Raw genomic sequence first — 20,357 nt, 5'->3', positions numbered from 1 at the left:
TAGTAGCATTAGCTCATCCACAACGCAATTTAATAGACAATTCTCAACAAAATTGTTCATCTATTTCATTATAAATAACTCAAGGTTTACAATATGAGAACAAGCCCTATGCTATTCCGCCGTTGCACAGTAACTTATCAGTGATACTACTGACATTCTATTTTCTCCAATGACCTGAAGAATCCTAGTTACAACAACTCAGAATGTGTAAGAATCAACCGTTATTTACTATACATGTGAACCATGACCTTCCAAGGAAGGGTTTCCAAGACCTGCCGACATAAGTACGTCTCCAAGGAAATGCAACCACCGAGCATTGTGTTGCAATGTACACAGAATAACAATCAGCGGATCCAATGTATCAATTGGTCGAGAGTCCTAGACATACGTTCTAGCAAACAGCTGTCATCATGTAGTGTCCATGGGGTCACACAACTCCTCTCTTCAGGAGCTAGGTTGATACCTGTAGGTGGGGCCAATTCAAATTTAAAACCAAGTTTGCAGGTTTGGTTAAGGAGTGCAGAGAGCTCTGAATATGGCACACTTGGCTTAAAAAAAATGCAACGCACCTTGAGAAAGTTGGGGCGTGATAAGGTGTAGAAATCATGTGGTTGGTCTGGTCATGGTTGATAGACCCCGGCCTCCCATGGGAACCATACCAGGAAGCCCCACATCAGGCTCATCATCTGCTTACGTGACAAATAAATAAACATTAAATACTGCGATACTGCTAACTTCCACTTATATGTAGTAATCCTGCTCAAGTTTCAAAAAGACTCAGATATCTTGGTAACCATATCACCAGGAAAACTTAAAAAGTTTTTATGACATACCATTCATGTCTTCACCAGATTCGGCACCAGCAATCCCAATGCAAGCAAATAAAGAAGAATCATCAACTTTCAAGTGCTCATATGCAAGATACAGGTCCTCAATCGTGGCACTTTCATACAATGTAGTCAATTCCTTGATACAGGATATATCCTGCATTTGATTGGAATAAATGAACCACCGTAAGACAGTGATACATCATACAACAACAGAAGATGAAATAAATCAAGTCTGCAAATTAATAATACAAAATATCAAATGGAGGATAAGATATGGATAGAGTTCCAGCAAGTAATAGTATATATAATAGGAAAATAAAATTTATGCAGACTTGAAACGTGATCATACACTAGCAGATACACGGACTGGGGTCAAGAAAAGCACTATAACCCAAATTTAGCCAGGTTCCTGGCCATCTCAACAGTTTTTTCATATGTATTCATTGTTTCCATTCATTTGAAGCCCTCCCGAAGTTTGTGTGCAAATTCAGAAAATCAGAAGATTTACACTTAATTCAGTAAAATTGCTTGACACCTGATGCTCTACATGCACGGGTCCACCAAACAGTACGTGGGTACCAGATGTCAAGTGTCAACCAAATCATGGACTTCTAATTGCAGCCTGGTGGAATATACATAGAATATACATTTCATTTGTCCCCTTCTACCCAAATGGCAACCCTGGAAATATTTGATATATCAACAAACTTCTCAACACGGAAATACATGGTCATATCTGTCACAGAGATGGGTCCTGGGTTAGCAGGCTTTCATAAGTTAGTCTAGAAAGCTGGTGTGAAGAAAATCTATTCAGAGTGGCTAGGGAGAGTTCACAGTAAAGTAGGGCAAGCACAAGGCAACAGAAGTGCCCATGCAACCAGGGGTTGGAATGGAGGGTCAATCTATTTTTGTTTCCATTTTTCTATACAATGTGCACTAGTAAAACATCATATATAGAGTTTACCTTTCTTGGCACGGATGAAGACTGCAGATGGGCTAGCAAACCAAGCCAATAGGCATTTGTCTTTGTCTCAGCCTCATGTTTCATCAGCAGGGTCCTCTTTGCCTGAAACACAGGAAGATTGTAGATCATATTAACAAGCAGAATACAATGGTGCTTGCTGCATAATGTAATCATATTCAAGGGCAATAAAATAGAACTGTAAAGTTATGTTGAAAGCTTTGAGCTTAATATACAATTGACAAGGATATTTTTTTTAAAGATGTATATTTAACTTTAAGTGCACGAACAAATGCAGCTTTTGTTGAACAAATATACCCAATAAAAAACATAGCCATGATTAGTAAGAATGGCAGCAGAAACAATCCACATACTGGCTGATATATGTTACCATTAAGCACATAATAAAAATATTACAACAGTTTGACTAACCCGGTCCAGCTCCCTTTCAACAATTTTGTTACTATGTAGACCTCTGAGAACACCTTTGCATGCATCAACAGCTTTATGGACCTGGCACCAGAGATTGCAAAATATGGATATTAGCAGCAAAAGAACATAGAACAACAAGCTCAAGATCACAAGTTAAGAATACCTTGCTTGGAGTTGAAGTTACAGCGATCACATACCAACCAAGATCCAATTTGTCAAAAAGATTTAATTCAAAAGAAACATCATAGGTCAATCCCATGGAATCTCGAACTGTTGTAAATAGCCTGAATGGGAAAAGTGCATCTTATCATGTTAGTTCCTTGAGGTAATGTCCAACACAATTATACACTGCTGTGAAAATCATGATTATTTTTCTGGCCAAGAATAATGAAGCAGGGAAATTAATAAGATGTGTAACCAAGTATCTTCTTAGTAATGAAAAGTGAATACATAGGGCAGCATCAAGATTTTAACAGAAGTAAATCACTGCATAACCCAGCTATTTAAAGCTGGCATAGCGCGCCTGTACTCTGCAGCATGCTCCCGTGTACTTTGTATGAAACAGCTTGACAATAATGTACCAAAGAAAGAGTAATGTAAAGAAATGTTTTACCTCGAATTAATAATTTCAGCCAGCAAACTCAAAGAAATGCCAAAGAAAAGAGGATGGTTGCGAACATTAATATGAGTCTTCCCCGTTAGATCTGAGTTTGCTGGTTCAGAGACTTCTGCTGCGATAGTACAAGGCCGTTACTAGATAATAAATGGGAATTCTTCAACAGATGGAAAGAGCAGATCTTAACTAAAGATATATGATATCGATTGAGATGGAGCCAGTCATATAACTCATGACAGAATGTAGAACATAGCACAAACTAAATCAGAATAACCACCTGTGCTCGAACTCTGAATGACATTAAAGAGGTCCTTTCCTTCAGTAGCAAACCCCCATCGATTAGGTGCTGGGCCTGCAATATATGCACAAGCTCTCTCATCTGTATCCTTTATGTATACCTAGGAAAGAAACCACAATGAATACATTATGGACAACAAAAGATTGGAGTTTTGAGATTTAAAATACATATAATCTCAAAAGGTATCAAAATACATATACACGTCTTTTTTTGTTTTGCACGAATGTTTCGACGTGAGCTTTGTAATGGCAATGCTTTACTTTACTCAAAAGCCATAAATATATATATATATATATATATATATATATATATATTCAAAAGATGGTAATGAAGGCTGCATGATGCTTCATACTTGCTGGAAATGCAGATCTGACGGAAATGGCAGGAAGGAGATCTTCTCAATATGTTCCTCTTTGCTTGAAGAATTTTGAGCTACAGTCCCAAGATAATCAAGAACACAAGATTCTACCTCTTCTTCAGTGAAATCGCCGACAATGCTGACCTGAAAAAATCATTCAACAATAAATATAATATTGATTTAAAAGAAATGCTTGAACAAGAAGAGAAAGTATTCATAAAGAACAAACTAAACAAACCTCCATGTTGCTACCCACGAACTGGCTCATCACAGCTTCTTTAACTGACTGAAGAGTTAACTTCTGCAATGAATGTGGTGATGGCTCCACAAACCTTTCATCATGGTTCAACATGGCTACCATAAGCTTGTGAGCCGTAGCACGTTCCAAACTTTTGGGAATGGAGCGGTAGTAAGACAAATATAACTGAGCTGCTCTATCAAATGCATCTTCTAGCCACACATTATGCTGCAACACGGTGAATTACGTAAGGGCAAGACAATTTTGTCTTAGGCAGGTGAATATGTTATGTTGTAAGTTAAAACCCACACCTCAAGGACCATATGGAGGAGCTGGAAAGCAGCACGCATGCCATTGTCCCTTAAAGCAAACCTAAATTCCATGAAGATGAACTCCTCATTGGATTCGAGAGAGCAGTTTATGAGATTATTCACACAGAAAAGTTCAACCTGAAATAAAAAGGCACAAACATTGAATACACAGATTGCATAAAGATGATGTTAAATAATTCCCAGCATTAATTAGACAAAAGGCAAAGAATCTGTAAACATCAGTAGCAGATTACAATAGATGGCTACTGAGGTTATTGGGAATGAATGGGAAGGATAAGTACACTGTATGCAGTAAACTGAAACAGAGGTAACTTCAGAGTATTCGTAAAATTAAAAGCGTAGAAATATGATTGGCAGGAGCAAGAATTTCGAGCCAAACCTATATTGGAAGAATAGATGGGATAATCTTGTGAAAAGTGATTAGTCTAAATGTTTATAAATACATACATAAGCAGTCAAAAGTTAAGTTTAGAAATTTTAGCTTGCACGGAATATAGAAGTGGATAGTTTGTAGACGATACCTGTTCCCTTGAAAAGTTACCAACACAGCCACCTTCACTCAAAGTACGCACACCAACAATCACAGATCCCTTAGATTCAGAATCTTCTGTGGCTCTCCCACCACCTACTATCAACCGCATGACACCAACCCTTGCCTCGTTTTGTGTGATCTATCATTAATCGCCATCACATTTCAGTATAGAACATGAAATAGAAGCTAAACCACAACAGAACAGGCTACTAAAGTGAAGATGATTCTTGTATCTCTGAGATTTCCGGTTGACTAAGTACCTTGTAGTTGATGGAAATTCCATTAGAAAGACGGCGTTGTGTTATACCAGTTTCGCTGTCAAATACTTTCACCATGTCCTGCTCATTTCCAAAAGGAACAAATGATGGTTGGTGTTGCACTTTCAAGTCTTCAAGTTGTGATTGAGTAATCAACTCCTTTGGCACCTCAAGCTGAAACCAGGATAACAATCAATATCAACATGCTGGTTACAGTTTCCACAAAAACCATTTTAGGCATGAACTTAGTTAAGCCTGATTTCATGACAAGCAAGAGATCACAGATAACCAACATACCTCAGGCTCCGGGTAAATGGGTTCCTCAAGCCCTGCCTTCATGGACTCAATTATTTCTTCTGGATGTATCTCAAAATCACTTTCACCTACTCCATCAATATGGACCTTTTTTGGTACACAGGCCACAATAGCAGCAGGAAGTGGTGCATTGGGTTTTCCAAAGTCCGAAATAAATTCAAGTACTTCTGCACCAACAATGTTAACCTACATATGGTAAAATGTGTTTAATTATAATATTATTAAAAACTAGCAGAAGATAAAATGGATTGATGCCATTTATTTCCACTATGAAATGTATAAGAGAAATAATCATGCTGTACCTCTTCAAGTGTGACAGTTTCGGCAACCGCAAGCAAACTTTCATGTCCCTGCAACTGATCCATGACAGTATGGCCAAGTGCATCACTCTCCATAATAAAGTCTAAGTTGTCAACTGAGGGAACACTGTCAATCATCATAGCCAGCTGCTCGCTATCTTTTATTAGTGCATCCATATAACGGGTCATTTCTCCCATTGTAACACCAAACTCTTTGAGTCTCCGAACCTAAAACATCACAAGCATAAGTTGGTAAACAGGAATGAAATACTTGCAGTAAAATGGCTCAAATAAAAAGTTAGAAAGCACTTGTGCAGTACAAATATCTCTCTCGCATCCAAAATTGAATAAACATCAAGAAAACTTTGTGCAGTTTGATCAGACCAATGGAAACCGTTTACCAAGTATTGCCCACTCGTACAATGTTTTAGTACTTCTTTAGTTGGCTAGAAATCAAGCTTGGCCTCGATTTAAATTGGGTCAATGTCAAACTTGAACTGGCAAGAATGGAGTCCAGCTCACATTTGGGCCGGCCTGGGCCTATAATGAGCTTGGATCATACCATATTAGACTGAGCTAGTGAGCTTAGACAAGTCATAGACCAGGCTAGGCTTAACTTGGGAAGAGCTTGTGCTAGGGCAATCTTGCTCTAATATCCCATACAATTCCTCATCGTTGTTCTCTTCACCAACTGTTTTTTCTAATTAATTCCGTGTGGACAAAAAGGATAATAGTTCTTAATGTACACACAAAATCAACACTAGATTTCACAGGAATCATCAAATTGCAATAGATAATTAGATATAGTACTGATGGTCCAAAGTCCATGTTATATAAGTAATAGTTCCATATTTCGAATGATACAATACAGCCAGCAAAAGCAATTTTTGTAAGAAAACAATACAGGATAACTGAGCCACAAAAGCACAAACCTCATGAACAGCGACTTTGATGGCACTCCTCCAATTTTGAGGTTCAGCTGTCACTGTTAGAGTTGTGACTGTGCATCCTTCCCTTCCTGAGTCACTGTGATCCAGCTCAACAGATGTAAAGGGAGGATTTGAGCTCTGTATAAAAGAACAGTGAAAGGCAAGGAAAAGAGTTTACTCAGTTGGAGAAACTAAAGTCTAAAACCATGTAAATAATTAGTATGTAGTTGTTTCTTTGTAAAGTACATAATGGTGAGCTAAAATGTGTAAATTGCTCACTGCAAGAACCTGGACATTCTAATGACTCGCACCTCTAGTCCAATATACGGTGTACGCATACTGTGTAGCTAATCAGCTCAAAGACCAAAACAAGTACTCCCTCCGTCGCATATTAAGTGACGAAATATTACATGTATCTAGACCTTTTTTGGGTATAGATACATCCATATTTGGGCAAATTTGAGTCACTTAATATGGGACGGAAGGAGTATGATTCTCCTCTTTTAGGGTGTAATAACACATGCTGCGGTAGACTGGTAGTCATAAAGATCCTAACATATATGTCTGATCAAAATGCACAGAAAATTTATGGGAAGTTAGCATATGCAATTGCGATATGAAAGTACAAAGCACTTGGCCTAATCTGATCCTGTAAGGATATGAAGTTATCATGTTCTGACACAATAAGCAAAATGGAAGAACCTATATGAGATTTCAAAATTGTGTCAAAAGGCATCAGCTCACAAATGTTGCTAAAGATCACAAACCTTGTATCTTGTATTGATTCGAAAATGCAGGGCAGATAAAAATATCCGTTTCATCAGGACACTACGAAGGTCTTTGTATGTCTGAACTTGGTTAACAGGTATCTGTACAAAAATGAGAAGCACTAGTCAGCCATATGCAGCATGGTTAATCAACTTCATTAAGAGAAGCTGTAAGCTAGTTGAAGAAATCATTCTATTCAAATACTATTGAAGAGGATCTTATTAAGGACACCATTGTTAACATCAGACAGCAAACTTTACCCAAAAAAGAGATGGCCTATAAAACCCACGTGGTGCATGCACTGCAGTAATGCTGATATGGCTTGTCAATCTAGTGAATATTGCATAAGGAGGAACTACTAATGGAACACTTGATGGTAAACTAGACACAAAGAACCAAAGCATAACTGGAGAGTAAAAACTAGCAGGCAATCTTACCTTACAGAACATATTGATAGAGAAACTCTGAATCAACTCGTGTTGAAAAATTGCTGGAGGCTTGGCATCCTGATCTACGTCAGGAAGAGACCATTTATGCTCGACAGGAGGTCTAACTGCCTGTCTTTCCCTTTTTACAGGTTTTAGTTTATCTGTGGCAGGTGACCTATCACCAGTTAGGCTTGCAGCCAAGCCACCTGGTAGCTTTGGTGCAAAAAGGCTTGCCATGGCACCAAATGGACTTGCATTCGACATAGGGGTTGCTTCGTTTCCTGGAAGTGTATGTTCAAACACAGCCTGCATTGAAATGGGTCAGCTAAAACAGCCTTCTACTTAATTCTATAGAGGAATCAGCAAAACTATCTACAACAGTAAGTAGCAAGATATAATTTTTGGTTACCTCTATTTCCCGCACTGCTCTGGGAATATCATCAATTTCTCCAACCAGGTACAAAGTGGCATTAGCAGGGTAATACCAACGCTCATGGAATCTTCGGATCTTATCAGGATCCCACTTAAGTATTTGCTCCTCAAGTCCAATAGGAAATCTATTGCTCAATTTGTTTTCTGAGTGTAAATGTTGTAACAACTACAACAGGAGAACCAAAATTAGTACATGAAGAAAGTGCCCTTAAATGTTAAATGATTCAGCTCTGTTCCAGGCATGTTAAAATTACATCCCTCCCCAGAAGTTTTCTCGAGTGATAAACAATGAAAAAAAAAAACTTACCTGGCAATCAACACGGTACTCGATTGTGTTCATCATCTGGAGCTCTGAAAGAATTGCTCTTCTCTCCTTCTCAACGCGAGATGAAGAGAACTTTGGATGAAAAGCTATCTGAATGGAATGAATTGAAGAATGTGTTTATATCTCTATTTAACAGTGTCCAGAGATTTGTCAAATGACTACTGACATCTTACCTCATTCAATGCATCGAGAACAGAAGGGAGTAAGGCTTCACCATATTCCTGCCATATAAAAAACTGTCAGATCCTAGATAAACTAGAGAAGAATTTCAGATCCATTTTCATGCAAGCCCTTATCAAAGATAATATGCAACCAGGAAAGCAAAGATGGCCTTGAACAAAACATCAGCCGTTAATTTTCCAATTCCAAAATGAACACTGAGAAAAATTACAAAAGGAAGGACCTTTGTTTTAGTTGGAGAATGGATATGGAACACTGTATGGTGGAAGTCTGTATATGCATTAGACCTTGCACCTGTCCCCAAAAGTTTCTCACGCTTTTTACTCCCAAGAAATGCAACATGCTCGATCATATGTGCAATTCCCTGTTCATCCTCTTCCTCGTCAATTGACCCAACATGAACTTCCATGTGAGCCTCAAACCTGCAAACTAAAATAGTTAGAACCATAACGCTTATATTTGATATGTATATCAAAGTAAGGTTTGGTCTAGATTTCACTTTAAGTTTTAGTGTACACTAGATTAAGTATTTACTGCTGAACCATATACTAGGAACAATTTTCATGTTCAAGGACTCAAGGCAACAATTTGTCATAGTTTAGTTGTTTACCAGATTCACCTATACTTTTGTCAATTTTCTTTCAATTTGTATAAGAGAGTGAGGGAAGCCGTAATTTTTAACTGATGTATCCATATAAAGGCATACAATTTTTATGCCCAGGAACTGAATTCAAATCAAAACTATAAACTAGCTCAACTATTTAAGGGCTTCACCAAATAAATGCCGTGGTTATTCGAAATTGTATTAAAAAAGAGATCCACAAATCTAGATCATTGGGAAATTACGGTTGTAGTAATCATATAAAAGGTTCAGTAAATACTTAGTTGCAATGAAATGACCATGGCAGTACTACCCATGTCATACATCATAACTTAAAGTCCCCAATTTGCTGGAAAATCCAGCTAGTAGCAGAAAATCATGCAGAAAATTTTCTTATAACAACGTAAGATTATGGAAGTACTTCAGCCAACAGTGTAACAAATGGAGGTGAAAAGAAGTTCCCTCACCTATCTGCTGGAACTTTGTTTGGTAAAATGAGATATCGGAGGCCATTCTTCAGTTGACCACGAATTAGTTTTGGGTGGGAAGGAAGAGGTGTGTCCAGGACATCTTCAAGCTCCTCATTTCTAATCGCATGATCAAGATAAGGTTTATCAAGAGCTGCCTCAGACCATGTTGGACTTGCAACATGTGGTTCGTCAGGTCCAGCAGCATGTAATATATGACTATGCCTGGCCTAAAAATCATCAAATCATTAAGTCAGAAAACCAACTCATCAGTTTTATAATAAGAACAAGGGAACGTGTGGATAATGTGATCACACTATATCCTGTAAATACGAAATACTATGTAAAACTTGTATGTATTTTCTTACAACAAAACTAAAGCATTGACTCTTCTAGTAAATAGGAAAACATGTCAGACCAAGCAAACAAAGTAAGAATTTTCCAAACACGAAAAGTAAATCTTCCAACATTATCAGATTGCAGTGCACACCCAAGATGCTCATGGGACATTAGAAACTATCCTTCCAAAAGGCTGCTTCGTACAATGATTTGCAGTACAAAACGTCCCACTAATTTCAGAATATAATTTTATTCAACATTTAGACTGCTGCATATTCAAATACCAACATAGAACTGCTCTTTCACAGACTACTTGGTACAATATTTGCAGTAGAAAACATCCTACAAACATCAAAATTCGAAGCTCAGCTATTAGCTTCACATTTCATCAAACAAAAAATGCAAGTAGCACTTAACGTTTTACACTTCTACTGATAGCCAATGCACATTTATTATACTGATCATATACCCTGCATCATTTGTGCCGCTAAATAGTAAATAGCCACCCTGGCAAAACCTAACAACAGAAGTAAGGAACCAAGCACCTTTCCGAGCACCAGCAGTAATCGCGTGCAGTCCAATTTAAAAAAATCAGCTTCCTAATTTATAAATTCATAATAAATTCAGATGAAACAAACCTTAGCCCCGCCCCACCGGCTGTGCAGCGACAACCCCGAGGTATGCGGGAGCGCGCACGGAGCGAACCTCGCGAGCCCCGGCCTCCCCCTTCTCCGGCTCTTCGGGAAGCACGAGAGGCACCCGTCCCTCTCCTCGCCGACAATACCAGCTGCCGACGCTGACGCCGCACCGAGCCCTTGCGTCCGCTTCCTCAACCTACAGGCACACATACACCGACGCGAATCAGCCACGGCCAATTCGCCTTAACCCGACGAACCCTAACAAGCTGCTGCCTCAGTGCGTCGGTACTCACCTGGGCGTGACGGCGCGGCGGTGCGTGCAGCGGAGAGGGTTGGCCGGCGCGGCGATAGCGGACGGGCGCAGGGCGATGGAAGACCGACGCGCGAGGGTGGAGCGTGGGCGGAAGGCGAGGGACTGGTGCACCGCGGCGGCGGACAGGGAGAGGCCTGGGGCGAGGCGCGGGGGCGCGGCCACTGCCGCCGCGACGGAGGGGGAGGGGAAGGAGGCCATGGTGGAGGGATGGCCGAGGGGGGGAAGGATAGGAGAGCGAGAGAACGCTGCTCTCTATTATTTATTTTTCTTGGATTTTTTTAACGCTTTTGTGACGGTAAAATAGGGCCCAATCGAGAGGAGTTGGGGCCGGCACGGCGGGGCGGCGGCTTTCGCGGCTACGAGAGGCGCAGACACAAATATCCTCCTGCCGTACCCGTGGTTCGTTTTGGGGTTTGGCGTGGTCGCCCGTACTTTCTTCAAGCTCGACGAGCGAGCGGTCGCCTGCGATTTGTTCTTTTCTACGTAGTCGCCAATCAATCAGACGCCGCTTTTACATGCCATGCCCGTGGTTGCATATTTTCTTTTTCTTTTTAAACAACGATTAGTCTTTATTTATTCAATGAGCAATACACTGATCGAAAAACTAAAACGCAACAAAAGACTTTGGAAAACTAAAAGTTGCATAAAAAATCTTTGAAACCAACTTCTTTACCCGCGTCACGCAGTCTGGTATTTTTTTTTTCAAATCTTTGGCAACGAAACTGCATATCTTTCGTTTTATAATCCAAGTAATGTTGTTATCTAATTAAAAGAAGACCTTGAGCAAGAGGTTTTTTTTTGAACTGGTGGTAAATTACTCAATCAAAACAGTTTTTACAATCAAGCTGTAACAAACGTTCCACACAGGGAGGAACAGCTTCACTCATCACACCACCCTGTGAAGCATTCAAACCTAATTTTGCTAACTCGTGAGTAAACTTGATGTCTGTATCACGTTCCTCTGTTTCAGATCACAAAATGTTCTACATCTGTTCTAAATCAAATAAAATTAAAATTTGACTTAAGACAAAACTCTTATGATTTTGAAACGCACATGCTAATCATGTATCAATGGAGTAACTCTAGATCAAAACTTTATCTTAACGAGGCATAATATGTGTTATGTTCAAAAATGAGAAAATATTGTTTACTTGCTTTTGTTCGAAAATTTCAATGCTCTACCCTTGCCTACAACCACAAAGTAGGATTATGAGACACCAGCTGGTGTCATAAAAAACCACTGGTCGTCATATAATAGCGCAAGCAAACTAGACTCAGCACATGCCGGTATGGAGTTGCACTCCCCAGCACCATCCATTAATATCGGTGCCATCAACGGTTGTGCCTCATCCAACTCTCATAGGTTGAACCACCATGAAGTGTCGAAAGACATTGGTGCCTTAGAGCAAGGCCAATGTATCGTGTCTAAAGCAATGCACGCATGTCACCGCCACCCTATTGCAAGGGAACATTGCTTCGCCATCACAAGCCATAGGAAAACTCTGACTTCATCCACTATCAGCGCTCTGCATTGTTTCATTGCGCCGCCCTATCATGTCTTGCAAATCTACATCCCGAACTTCGTGAAGCAACTACCGTTATCACCTAGGGAGACGCCAAAACAAATCCAACTAGGGTCAATTTTTGAAGATCTAATTGAATCAAAAGCAACAACAAAAACGAATTTGATTCAAATATCATGTTTGATTTGGAGCGTAGCCTTTTAGGATAAAAAATACCAAAAGTAATAAGGAAGAATGTTTGAACATAAAAACTCCGCAATTAGAAAGTGTTTGTCCAAATTTTCTAAGAATTACCCATTAGGTGAAATGCGTAAAAAATTTAATCCCTGCGTCCGAAAATAAGTGGTTTGGATTTGTATAGATTCTTATGCTAATCCACGTCACTTACTTCTGAACGGAGAGAGTAATAGATTATGCAGGCGCATCCCCATGATGTGAAATGAATACATCGAGGCGTGAAACCAAAGATAAAGCCAAGAAAAAAGCATCATCTGTGTCACTCTTGTAGATGCATTGGTATCTTTGATATCTATTAAAGTAGTTTGTTTATTCTATAGTAGATTAGTACGAAGTAAGACTACTTATTTCATGTAATATAAGAGAAACTCCAGCGGAGCGACGCATTTGGGCCGTCGCGGTCCGTTCGGGCTGGAACGGACAAATATAGGCGGTCCAACAGGGCGACCCCATTTGCACCGCGGTCCGGATTTTGGTCCATCGAGACGCATTCCGGCCCCAAATTTGCGGCGGGTTTGTGTCTCCATGAACACGAAACGGACCGACGCGCGGTCCGGTTGGTCCACCCGGTCAAACCCACTGGCCTTCCCTGTCCCCACCCGTCAGCCACCCAACGGCCCATGTTGCGGTCATATTAAACGGGGACCGCGTCATTGCCATCGGTCCCCATTTCCTACTCCCCACATCACTGTAACCAAAACCCTAGTGGCGCCCAAGCCCTGGTGGAGGAAGACGAAGAACGACGCTAAGGCGTCATCCTCGACGAGGCCGCGCCGGAGTGCACCTCCGGCAGCGCGCGGTGCGCGGCCGCTCCAGTCAGCATCTCACGGGGTGTCGGCCGCTCTGTTCACCATTGCACCGACGACGACGGGCTCCTAGCTCGGGCGGCGCTACATTAGCTACTGGGAGCACGGCATCCCGCTCCCCTGGCCCGATGTCCACCTCCCTCACGGGTGGCATCTGAGCCCGGAGCGAGTTCTGGTGCCACTGGCGCCGCTCACCGGCCATGCGTGCATGGCCGAGATCATGCGGCGGCGGTAGGAGCACCGAATGGATATGTACGAGCCGGAGTCCTCGTACTGGGACCAGTGGTTCTGGTCCAAGCACGAGCTCCGCGCGTGAGGGTGTCGACCTTGGCATGGCGCCGCTCGTTGTCGTAATGAAGGAGGACGAGGACGAGGACGAGGACGGCGCCCTATAGGCCGCCATCGAGGCCTCCAAGGTGGAGGTGGCGCCCTTGCCACGGACGGCGGCGGAGGAGGAGGAGTTGCTCCACAAGGCGCAAGATGACTCCTACCTCGATGAGCTCGCCCAATGGCTAGAGTTGGGGGTTGGCGCTGCATCTGAGCCCCCAAGACGCCCCTCCCGCCGCCATGGAAGAACCTGCACCGTCTGGGCGAAACTTGCACCCTCGGTGTACCTCAGCTCTGAGGAATAAGTTGCTTTGGATCTTCATCCTCATTGTCCATAACTATGGGCATTGCCGAGAACCAGTCTCGACAGTGGCTGCAGGTGAAGTAGGAGGAGGCCGCCACCGACGACGGCTGGGTGTGGGAGGATGAGCCCTGGTCGCCTTGGCCAGGGCAGGAGCAACCGTCAGACGAGGAGATGGCAGACCAGTCTCCGCCGCCGGAGTGCAGGACTCCCTCGCCGCCGCCGGTCATCGACTCCGACTCCGAATAGGATCGCTAGGATCCCTAGTATAGTATAGCTTTCAATATTTTGTGTAGTAGTTTTAGATTTGCATGTATCAACTATCTACTATGAATGCAAATCGCTTTTATTTTATTTCCATTTGGCGTCGCCCCGCTGGGCACACTGTCCGACCCAAACGGACTAAAGCCGGACTGTGGCCTTTTTCTGTCTGCCGCGACCCAAATGGACCAAATCGGACGCAAAATGTGGTCCGTTTGGGTCACCCACTAGAGTTGCCCTAAGACAAGAGGTGAATATCTGTTTCTTCATAACAGAAAATGTTTATTCCAATCGTCTTCATTGCATTTAGGCTTGAGTGATCCTAGATTCTTAGCATTTTTTTAGAGAAAGTTTTGATGTAAGCAGGATATATGAATTAAAATATCATATTTTTATCGGTTTTGCTAGTGAGCAGTCGCCTGTTTTTTAGTTAGAGATCAATCGACATGTTAGCCACTGGATTTTAATCCAACGATAGCAAGTGAGATATGAGAAAATGTGGATGACCCTCAGATATTAATTTAACCGTTCGAAAACGTCGATTGATATTTAAGGCTCATTTCTTAAATATCGTGCGACTTAGAAATAGCCACACCCTATTTTTATTTAGTTGGAAGAGAGAAGATAAGCTGACGTTAAACTACTCCCTCCGTCCGGTATTAAGTGTCGCAACTTCGTCTAATATGCATGTACCTACAACTAAAACGCGTATAGATACATCTGTATTTAGATAAAAGTGTGACACTTAATACCGGACGGAAAGAGTAATACCCAGTAGCAAGACGAGTTTGTAGACAGGTTGTGAGAGTGGAATGTGGGCCAACTATTAATATTATACTCCCTCTGTAATATTACATGTATCTAGACGCTTTTGTGTATAAATACATTCATATTTGACAAATTTGAGTCACTTAATATGTGATGGAGGGAGTACATGATGACATGACAACATATTAGAACCAATAGTTGGATATATTTTACTCCCTCCGTCTCATATTTAAGTGACTCAAATTTATCCAAATATGATGTATCCATGCCTAAATAGCGTCAAGTTACTTCGTATGGAAGGCAGTGATTACGTATTTGACAGCTTTTTGACATAATAAATACTTAATCGACCGGTAAACCACCGTATTCTCTATCAGTGGTTCAACCCCGTTTTCCAACTAACGACGTCCGGCAGCTTCTAGGGCCCGTGACACCTCACGCCCCCGTGCCCTTCCTCCACGACTCCACCCACCCCCGCACATCGGCCAAATCCCGCCGCTTTGCAGGTCACGCTCCCCAAAATCCCCATATTTCGCTCGCTCTTCCCAAAGTCAACAACAGACAGAGCATTTCCTCGAACGCCTTGTCTCCATGGCCACCTCCACCCTCGCCACCCTCTCCGCGACGGCCGCCGCCGCCGGGGTCAAGCGCCTCCTCCTCTCGCCCCACTCATCCTCCCTCTCCTTCTCCTCCCGCCGCCTCGCATCCGCGGGCCCCCTCCGCGCCGCCGGGCTCCTCCGCGCGCCGCGGCGTGCCCTGTCGGCGGCCGCGTCCCCGACGACGGCCGCGGCGACCATCGCAGTCGGTGACCGTCTCCCTGACGCGACGCTCTCCTACTTCGACTCCCCCGACGGCGAGCTGAAGACGGTGACCGTCAGCGACCTCACCGCCGGCAAGAAGGTGGTCCTGTTCGCGGTCCCCGGCGCGTTCACCCCCACCTGCACCCAGAAGCACCTCCCGGGGTTCGTGGCCAAGGCCGGGGAGCTCCGCGCCAAGGGGGTGGACACCGTGGCCTGCGTCTCCGTCAACGACGCGTTCGTGATGCGCGCGTGGAAGGACAGCCTGGGCGTCGGTGACGAGGTGCTGCTGCTGTCGGACGGGAACGGCGAGCTGACGCGCGCCATGGGCGTGGAGCTCGACCTGTCGGACAAGCCGGTGGGGCTCGGCGTGCGGTCCAGGCGCTACGCGCTGCTGGCCGAGGACGGCGTCGTCAAGGTGCTCAACCTCGAGGAAGGCGGCTCGTTCACCAACAGCAGCGCCGAGGACATGCTCAAGGCGCTCTGAACCGCGGGCTCCTCCGATCTCGCCGGTCGCCATGGTTTTCTTAGCTTGGTTCGTCCTCTCTTTTCCTGAATATTTGCTTAGGTTTTCTTTCCTGAATAATCGATGCGGCAACGGTGGCCTGTGTTGCTGCTGCGTGATGGCACCTTGATTTGGTGGCGAGTACTGAGTAGTGCAGCGTATTACCTTACCTTTGAGCTGTCCTCTCGAATCTTGATGTGAAGTTTCTAGCGAGCTACTACTATGCAGTAAGATCTCGTGGCCGAGTCCTGGCTTGGCTTGCAAGGTGGCATATCACTTTCTGTTTGGTATTTGCATCGTATCATATCATACATGCGTGTCGACTTCTGTTCAAGTTGTGATGCGCACCAGGGCTATAAGACGTTGTGAACTTCTGATAAAGACTGATGTCAATAGATTTCTGAAGCTACAGAATTTTTATTTTGTGGAATCGTGTGGAGATTCAGCAAGCCAGGGATCATATGCCTCTTGGGCTCTTGGCATGAACAAAGGATCTTTTGGTTGTTTTCAACCCGTCATATGAACCAAGGACAATCATACCTTTTTTTTTATTAATTTGATGGTGCGTTCATTTTTATATACCATGTACTCCTACGGTTTTGTTCTTACGGAATATTTAATTTGATATATGCCACTGCAATTTCTAGGTATTCGAAAAACACCACCGCAATTTTTTATCTTTCGAAAAATGCTCGCAAATCTGCAGATTATTTGAAAAGTAGCACTACAATGGGCTGATCGCTGAAATATGTCACTGCAGTGGCATCTTCCATAAGATAAGAATTGCAGTGTCAACTCGCAAGAAGCCAACAATTACAGTGGCATATCGAATTAACCTTTCATGGAATACTTAGGAAGTCCCTATCTGAGGAGAGTGTTCTTGCTGGACTACTGATTGGCCGCCAGCTAAAGCTGAGCTGAACTGCTGAAGATCCTGAAGATGGTGGCTTTAGATGACATGTTTTGGCTTTACTATTACTAGTAGCTATTGGTATGTTTGTCAAGCTGGTCCAGTCCAGTGTACCATTTCGCTAGATCCTGCACCTTTGCCGGGGAACGCATGTGACATGGTGCTCCACATTTCAGTAGTTACAACTGTTGCCGGCGAACATAGGAACATCCAACGATACCAATACTTGCACTATTAATAGGGTCCTGCCTCAGAAATTACACAAACACATGCGATGTTCCAGGAACCGGAAGAAAACTGCATGAAGAGGTCAGGTCAGATCGTAAAGTACAAGGGGATTGCATATGCCGTCAAATTATACAAGTGGGGGGATCAGCCTGCCAAGCGGAGACCCTTATTCAGGCATCTGCACTCTTGTTGCATTTCCTTCGTCTCGCAGCGGATTCTGCATGTCCGTCTTGCTTATACCTATTTCCAGTTTGTCTATTCAGTTTGTCTATTCACATAGCAGTCTTCTACACTTTTCTATCCCCATCCAGAAGAACTCCCGAGAAAGCCTCCTCCGTCCGTCGGCCCTGCGGTAGGTTAGGTTGTAGGTGTTCAGTCGTGGCCGGAGACGCAGATGAAAGGACATGTTTGGTTGAGATCACGAATGGAATGTAATAGAATGACAAAAGCTGAGATGATTTCAGTGTTTGATTCTTAGACACACAGAGAAGTGGAATCGAACCACATGATTCCTCAAAAAGGAATATTCTTTGAATATGTCTAACCATTTCATTTCTAAAAAAATGTAGGAATGAGTTGGTTTCAATTGGAACCATTGATTTAAGTGTTTGGTTTTTGGATATTGAAAAATAAAACCGTTCCATTCCTCCCGCTCTTCCGCCCCGGCAACCCTATCTTTGGCTCCAACAGGAAGCATGTGGGGTCGTGTATATCCTGATCTGGGTCTCATTTGCTGTTTCCGCTCTGTATAATTTTGGGGTGGCTAGTCCATCCTCGGCATTTAGCGATGGCGGCGACGCTCTTCTTTGGGAGGAGGACGGTGACAATTGCAAGGTGAGTGCAGATGGAGGATCCGGCCATCTCCGGCGAGGCAGGGTAGCGTAGCGTGGTCCCTGAATCCGGAGTCAAAGATTGCTCGGGGAGCAGCTTCGTAAGGGAGGGAACCCCTAGCCGCGTCTTCAACACAAATCCTGCTCATCGGAGTGGGTGACTCTTGGGGCTCAGCAAAACATCATTGCGAGGGGCGTCTTTGGCTGCACAGGAGTTGCTCGGCGTGATTTTCCTTTGGCGTCTGCGTTCAGTGGAAGGCAGCGGCTGACGACAACATTTGCGGCATTAAGGAAGACGAGGTTCATAGTTTACTGATTGTTTCCTTGAGTTCTTCAATTTTGGGTTGTCACGGTTGTACTGTCTGTATCCTTCAAATTTCGTTTTATTCATACAATGTTGTATGTTCTCCTTTACTCGTATGAATACAAGTGGTAAAAAAAAATCTAGTCGTCTAATACATCCATGGTCATCGTCAAACATTTGTTAACTCGAGGCTTAATTTCTCCAAAGTTTTGGAGAGATGAGCAGCACCGGTCGGATATGAAATCGCTAAAACTCAAGTCTGGCCACCTGTGTACCCAGATCATCGATAAGTACTAAATGATAATACGAGTACGTTTGGAAGGTAATAGCTGCATTTGACCCACTTTAATGACAATTATTTAGAATTTTTTTCCAAGTGCATTGATCAAAGCAAATCAACCGGAGAAGTAAATCTAATTTGTGAGAGTCCGGGTGTGTGAATTGTGATACTCCCCCTTTACAAGCCACCGTGCCACACTTCTATGGTAAGCTAATTTAATTACGCAGAAACTACTACATTCACACAGGAGTTTTGAGTTTCGTCCTCCTGCAATTTCAACGGCATAGTGGTTGAAAATGGCGTCACTTTTTGAAAAACTACCTCCGTGTCATATTAAGTGACTCAAATTTGTTTAAATATGAACATATCTACTTGAAATATTTCGGCATTTTATACGGGACGGAGGGAATAGTTCACTTGTTTGAACTAAAGAGTGTTGGATGGTGTCTCATGGTAAATTTATTTTGCATCTCCATGGTAAGTGCCTTGCAGGAGGTCGAGGAAATTCTTTCAGCGGCCGGAGGGATCTACTGGCACACTCAAAGTCCGACGCTGGAATGTCGCGGATTGAAGTACGAAAACTGGAGTAATAAAGTAGCTCACGAACTTGGGCAGTTAGCGAGATGCACGCTAAGTATGCTGCTACTCGAACATACTCCTTTATATATTATGGAACTTCTCGCTGACGACTGAACTAATTCATGCACCAATTAATATATCTTTGCAGAAAATAGAGGTAATTGCACCACTGGCTCAACGTACAACTTAAGAAGTGGGAGCATTTTAATCCAAAAAGTTGTGAAGTGAGCAAAATTAGTCCTGCGAGTTGAGATTCGGGAGCATTTTATTCCAATTAGTCTGAATGGACACGTGAGAGTAACATGGATCTTGTGGAAATTTCGCAAAAAAGCCCCTCATACTAGAAAATTTTGTACAATTAATCACCTCCTGATAATTCCCAACAAAAATCGAACAATCGATCAAACTCCTTCCTCATGGAACGAATCCATCGAGCTCGAGCTATGTCGCGCGTGTACCTAAAGAATTGGGCGGAGGAAATAACTCGGAGTTGGAGTCGATGATCCGAGAAGAACAATAGAACTCTCCTTGGCGATGTCGGCGGACTTGGCGGCGAGGTCTTTCATTTGGTCCGGCGCCTCAAGGACGTGCTCGCACAGTCCCGGGTGGTCCCCGCGTCGCATCTCTGCGCGCGTGGCGGTCGTCGAAGGCAGCATGCATGGGGGTCGGAGACGGCAACGAGGAGCTCGCGGCCGAACACAACATTTAAATGATCGCGGGGGGGGGGGGGGGGGGGGTGTCAACACCTAATTGGTTTGGACCTTCTAAGCAATCCGAGTTTCAACTTTTAGAACTAGTTTTGCTCACTTTGCA

The 20,357-nt window shown here is 43.2% G+C and overlaps 2 protein-coding genes across 3 annotated transcripts; one reads left to right on the top strand and one right to left on the bottom strand.

Annotated features, from left to right (window-relative positions):
* Positions 1-35: 35 nt before the first annotated feature.
* On the bottom strand, positions 36-11,121 carry LOC100846279 (stromal processing peptidase, chloroplastic). 2 transcript variants are annotated; one of them, XM_010229183.3, is made up of 25 exons: positions 10,869-11,121; positions 10,576-10,771; positions 9,599-9,828; positions 8,754-8,952; positions 8,524-8,571; positions 8,333-8,440; positions 8,003-8,191; positions 7,603-7,899; positions 7,165-7,266; positions 6,401-6,535; positions 5,472-5,696; positions 5,152-5,355; positions 4,858-5,028; positions 4,587-4,736; positions 4,045-4,182; positions 3,734-3,961; positions 3,490-3,639; positions 3,117-3,237; positions 2,837-2,954; positions 2,387-2,507; positions 2,224-2,304; positions 1,795-1,896; positions 834-984; positions 570-686; positions 36-463 (listed from the first exon to the last, which is right to left on the bottom strand). In XM_010229183.3, exons 1-24 carry the CDS (start codon positions 11,084-11,086, stop codon positions 604-606), a joined length of 3,765 nt encoding a protein of 1,254 aa, XP_010227485.1. In that variant the 5' UTR covers positions 11,087-11,121; the 3' UTR covers positions 36-463; positions 570-603. The 2 variants fall into 2 exon arrangements, with proteins under 2 accessions (XP_010227485.1, XP_010227486.1); XM_010229184.3 differs by having other exon boundaries at positions 2,837-2,951; positions 10,869-11,086.
* A 4,456-nt stretch (positions 11,122-15,577) lies between these two features.
* On the top strand, positions 15,578-16,968 carry LOC100845975 (peroxiredoxin-2E-1, chloroplastic). The gene has a single exon (XM_003563546.4). The coding sequence runs from the start codon at positions 15,703-15,705 to the stop codon at positions 16,393-16,395; it is 693 nt and encodes a 230-aa protein (XP_003563594.1). The 5' UTR covers positions 15,578-15,702; the 3' UTR covers positions 16,396-16,968.
* The last annotated feature ends 3,389 nt before the right edge of the window (positions 16,969-20,357 follow it).

This window comes from Brachypodium distachyon, chromosome 1 (genome assembly GCF_000005505.3).
Source record: "Brachypodium distachyon strain Bd21 chromosome 1, Brachypodium_distachyon_v3.0, whole genome shotgun sequence".
Taxonomy (NCBI): Eukaryota; Viridiplantae; Streptophyta; class Magnoliopsida; order Poales; family Poaceae; genus Brachypodium; species Brachypodium distachyon.
This window is presented reverse-complemented; position numbering and strand designations above follow the sequence as displayed.

Coding starts and splice junctions, on each gene's coding strand:
- LOC100846279 (XM_010229183.3), bottom strand. CDS start 11,086: ATGGCCTCCTTCCCCTCCCCCTCCGTCGCGGCGGCAGTGGCCGCGCCC. Junction 4,737..4,857: donor GAATTTCCATCAACTACAAG/GTACTTAGTCAA, acceptor GATTAATGATAG/ATCACACAAAACGAGGCAAG. Junction 3,640..3,733: donor TCGTGGGTAGCAACATGGAG/GTTTGTTTAGTT, acceptor TGATTTTTTCAG/GTCAGCATTGTCGGCGATTT.
- LOC100845975 (XM_003563546.4), top strand. CDS start 15,703: ATGGCCACCTCCACCCTCGCCACCCTCTCCGCGACGGCCGCCGCCGCC.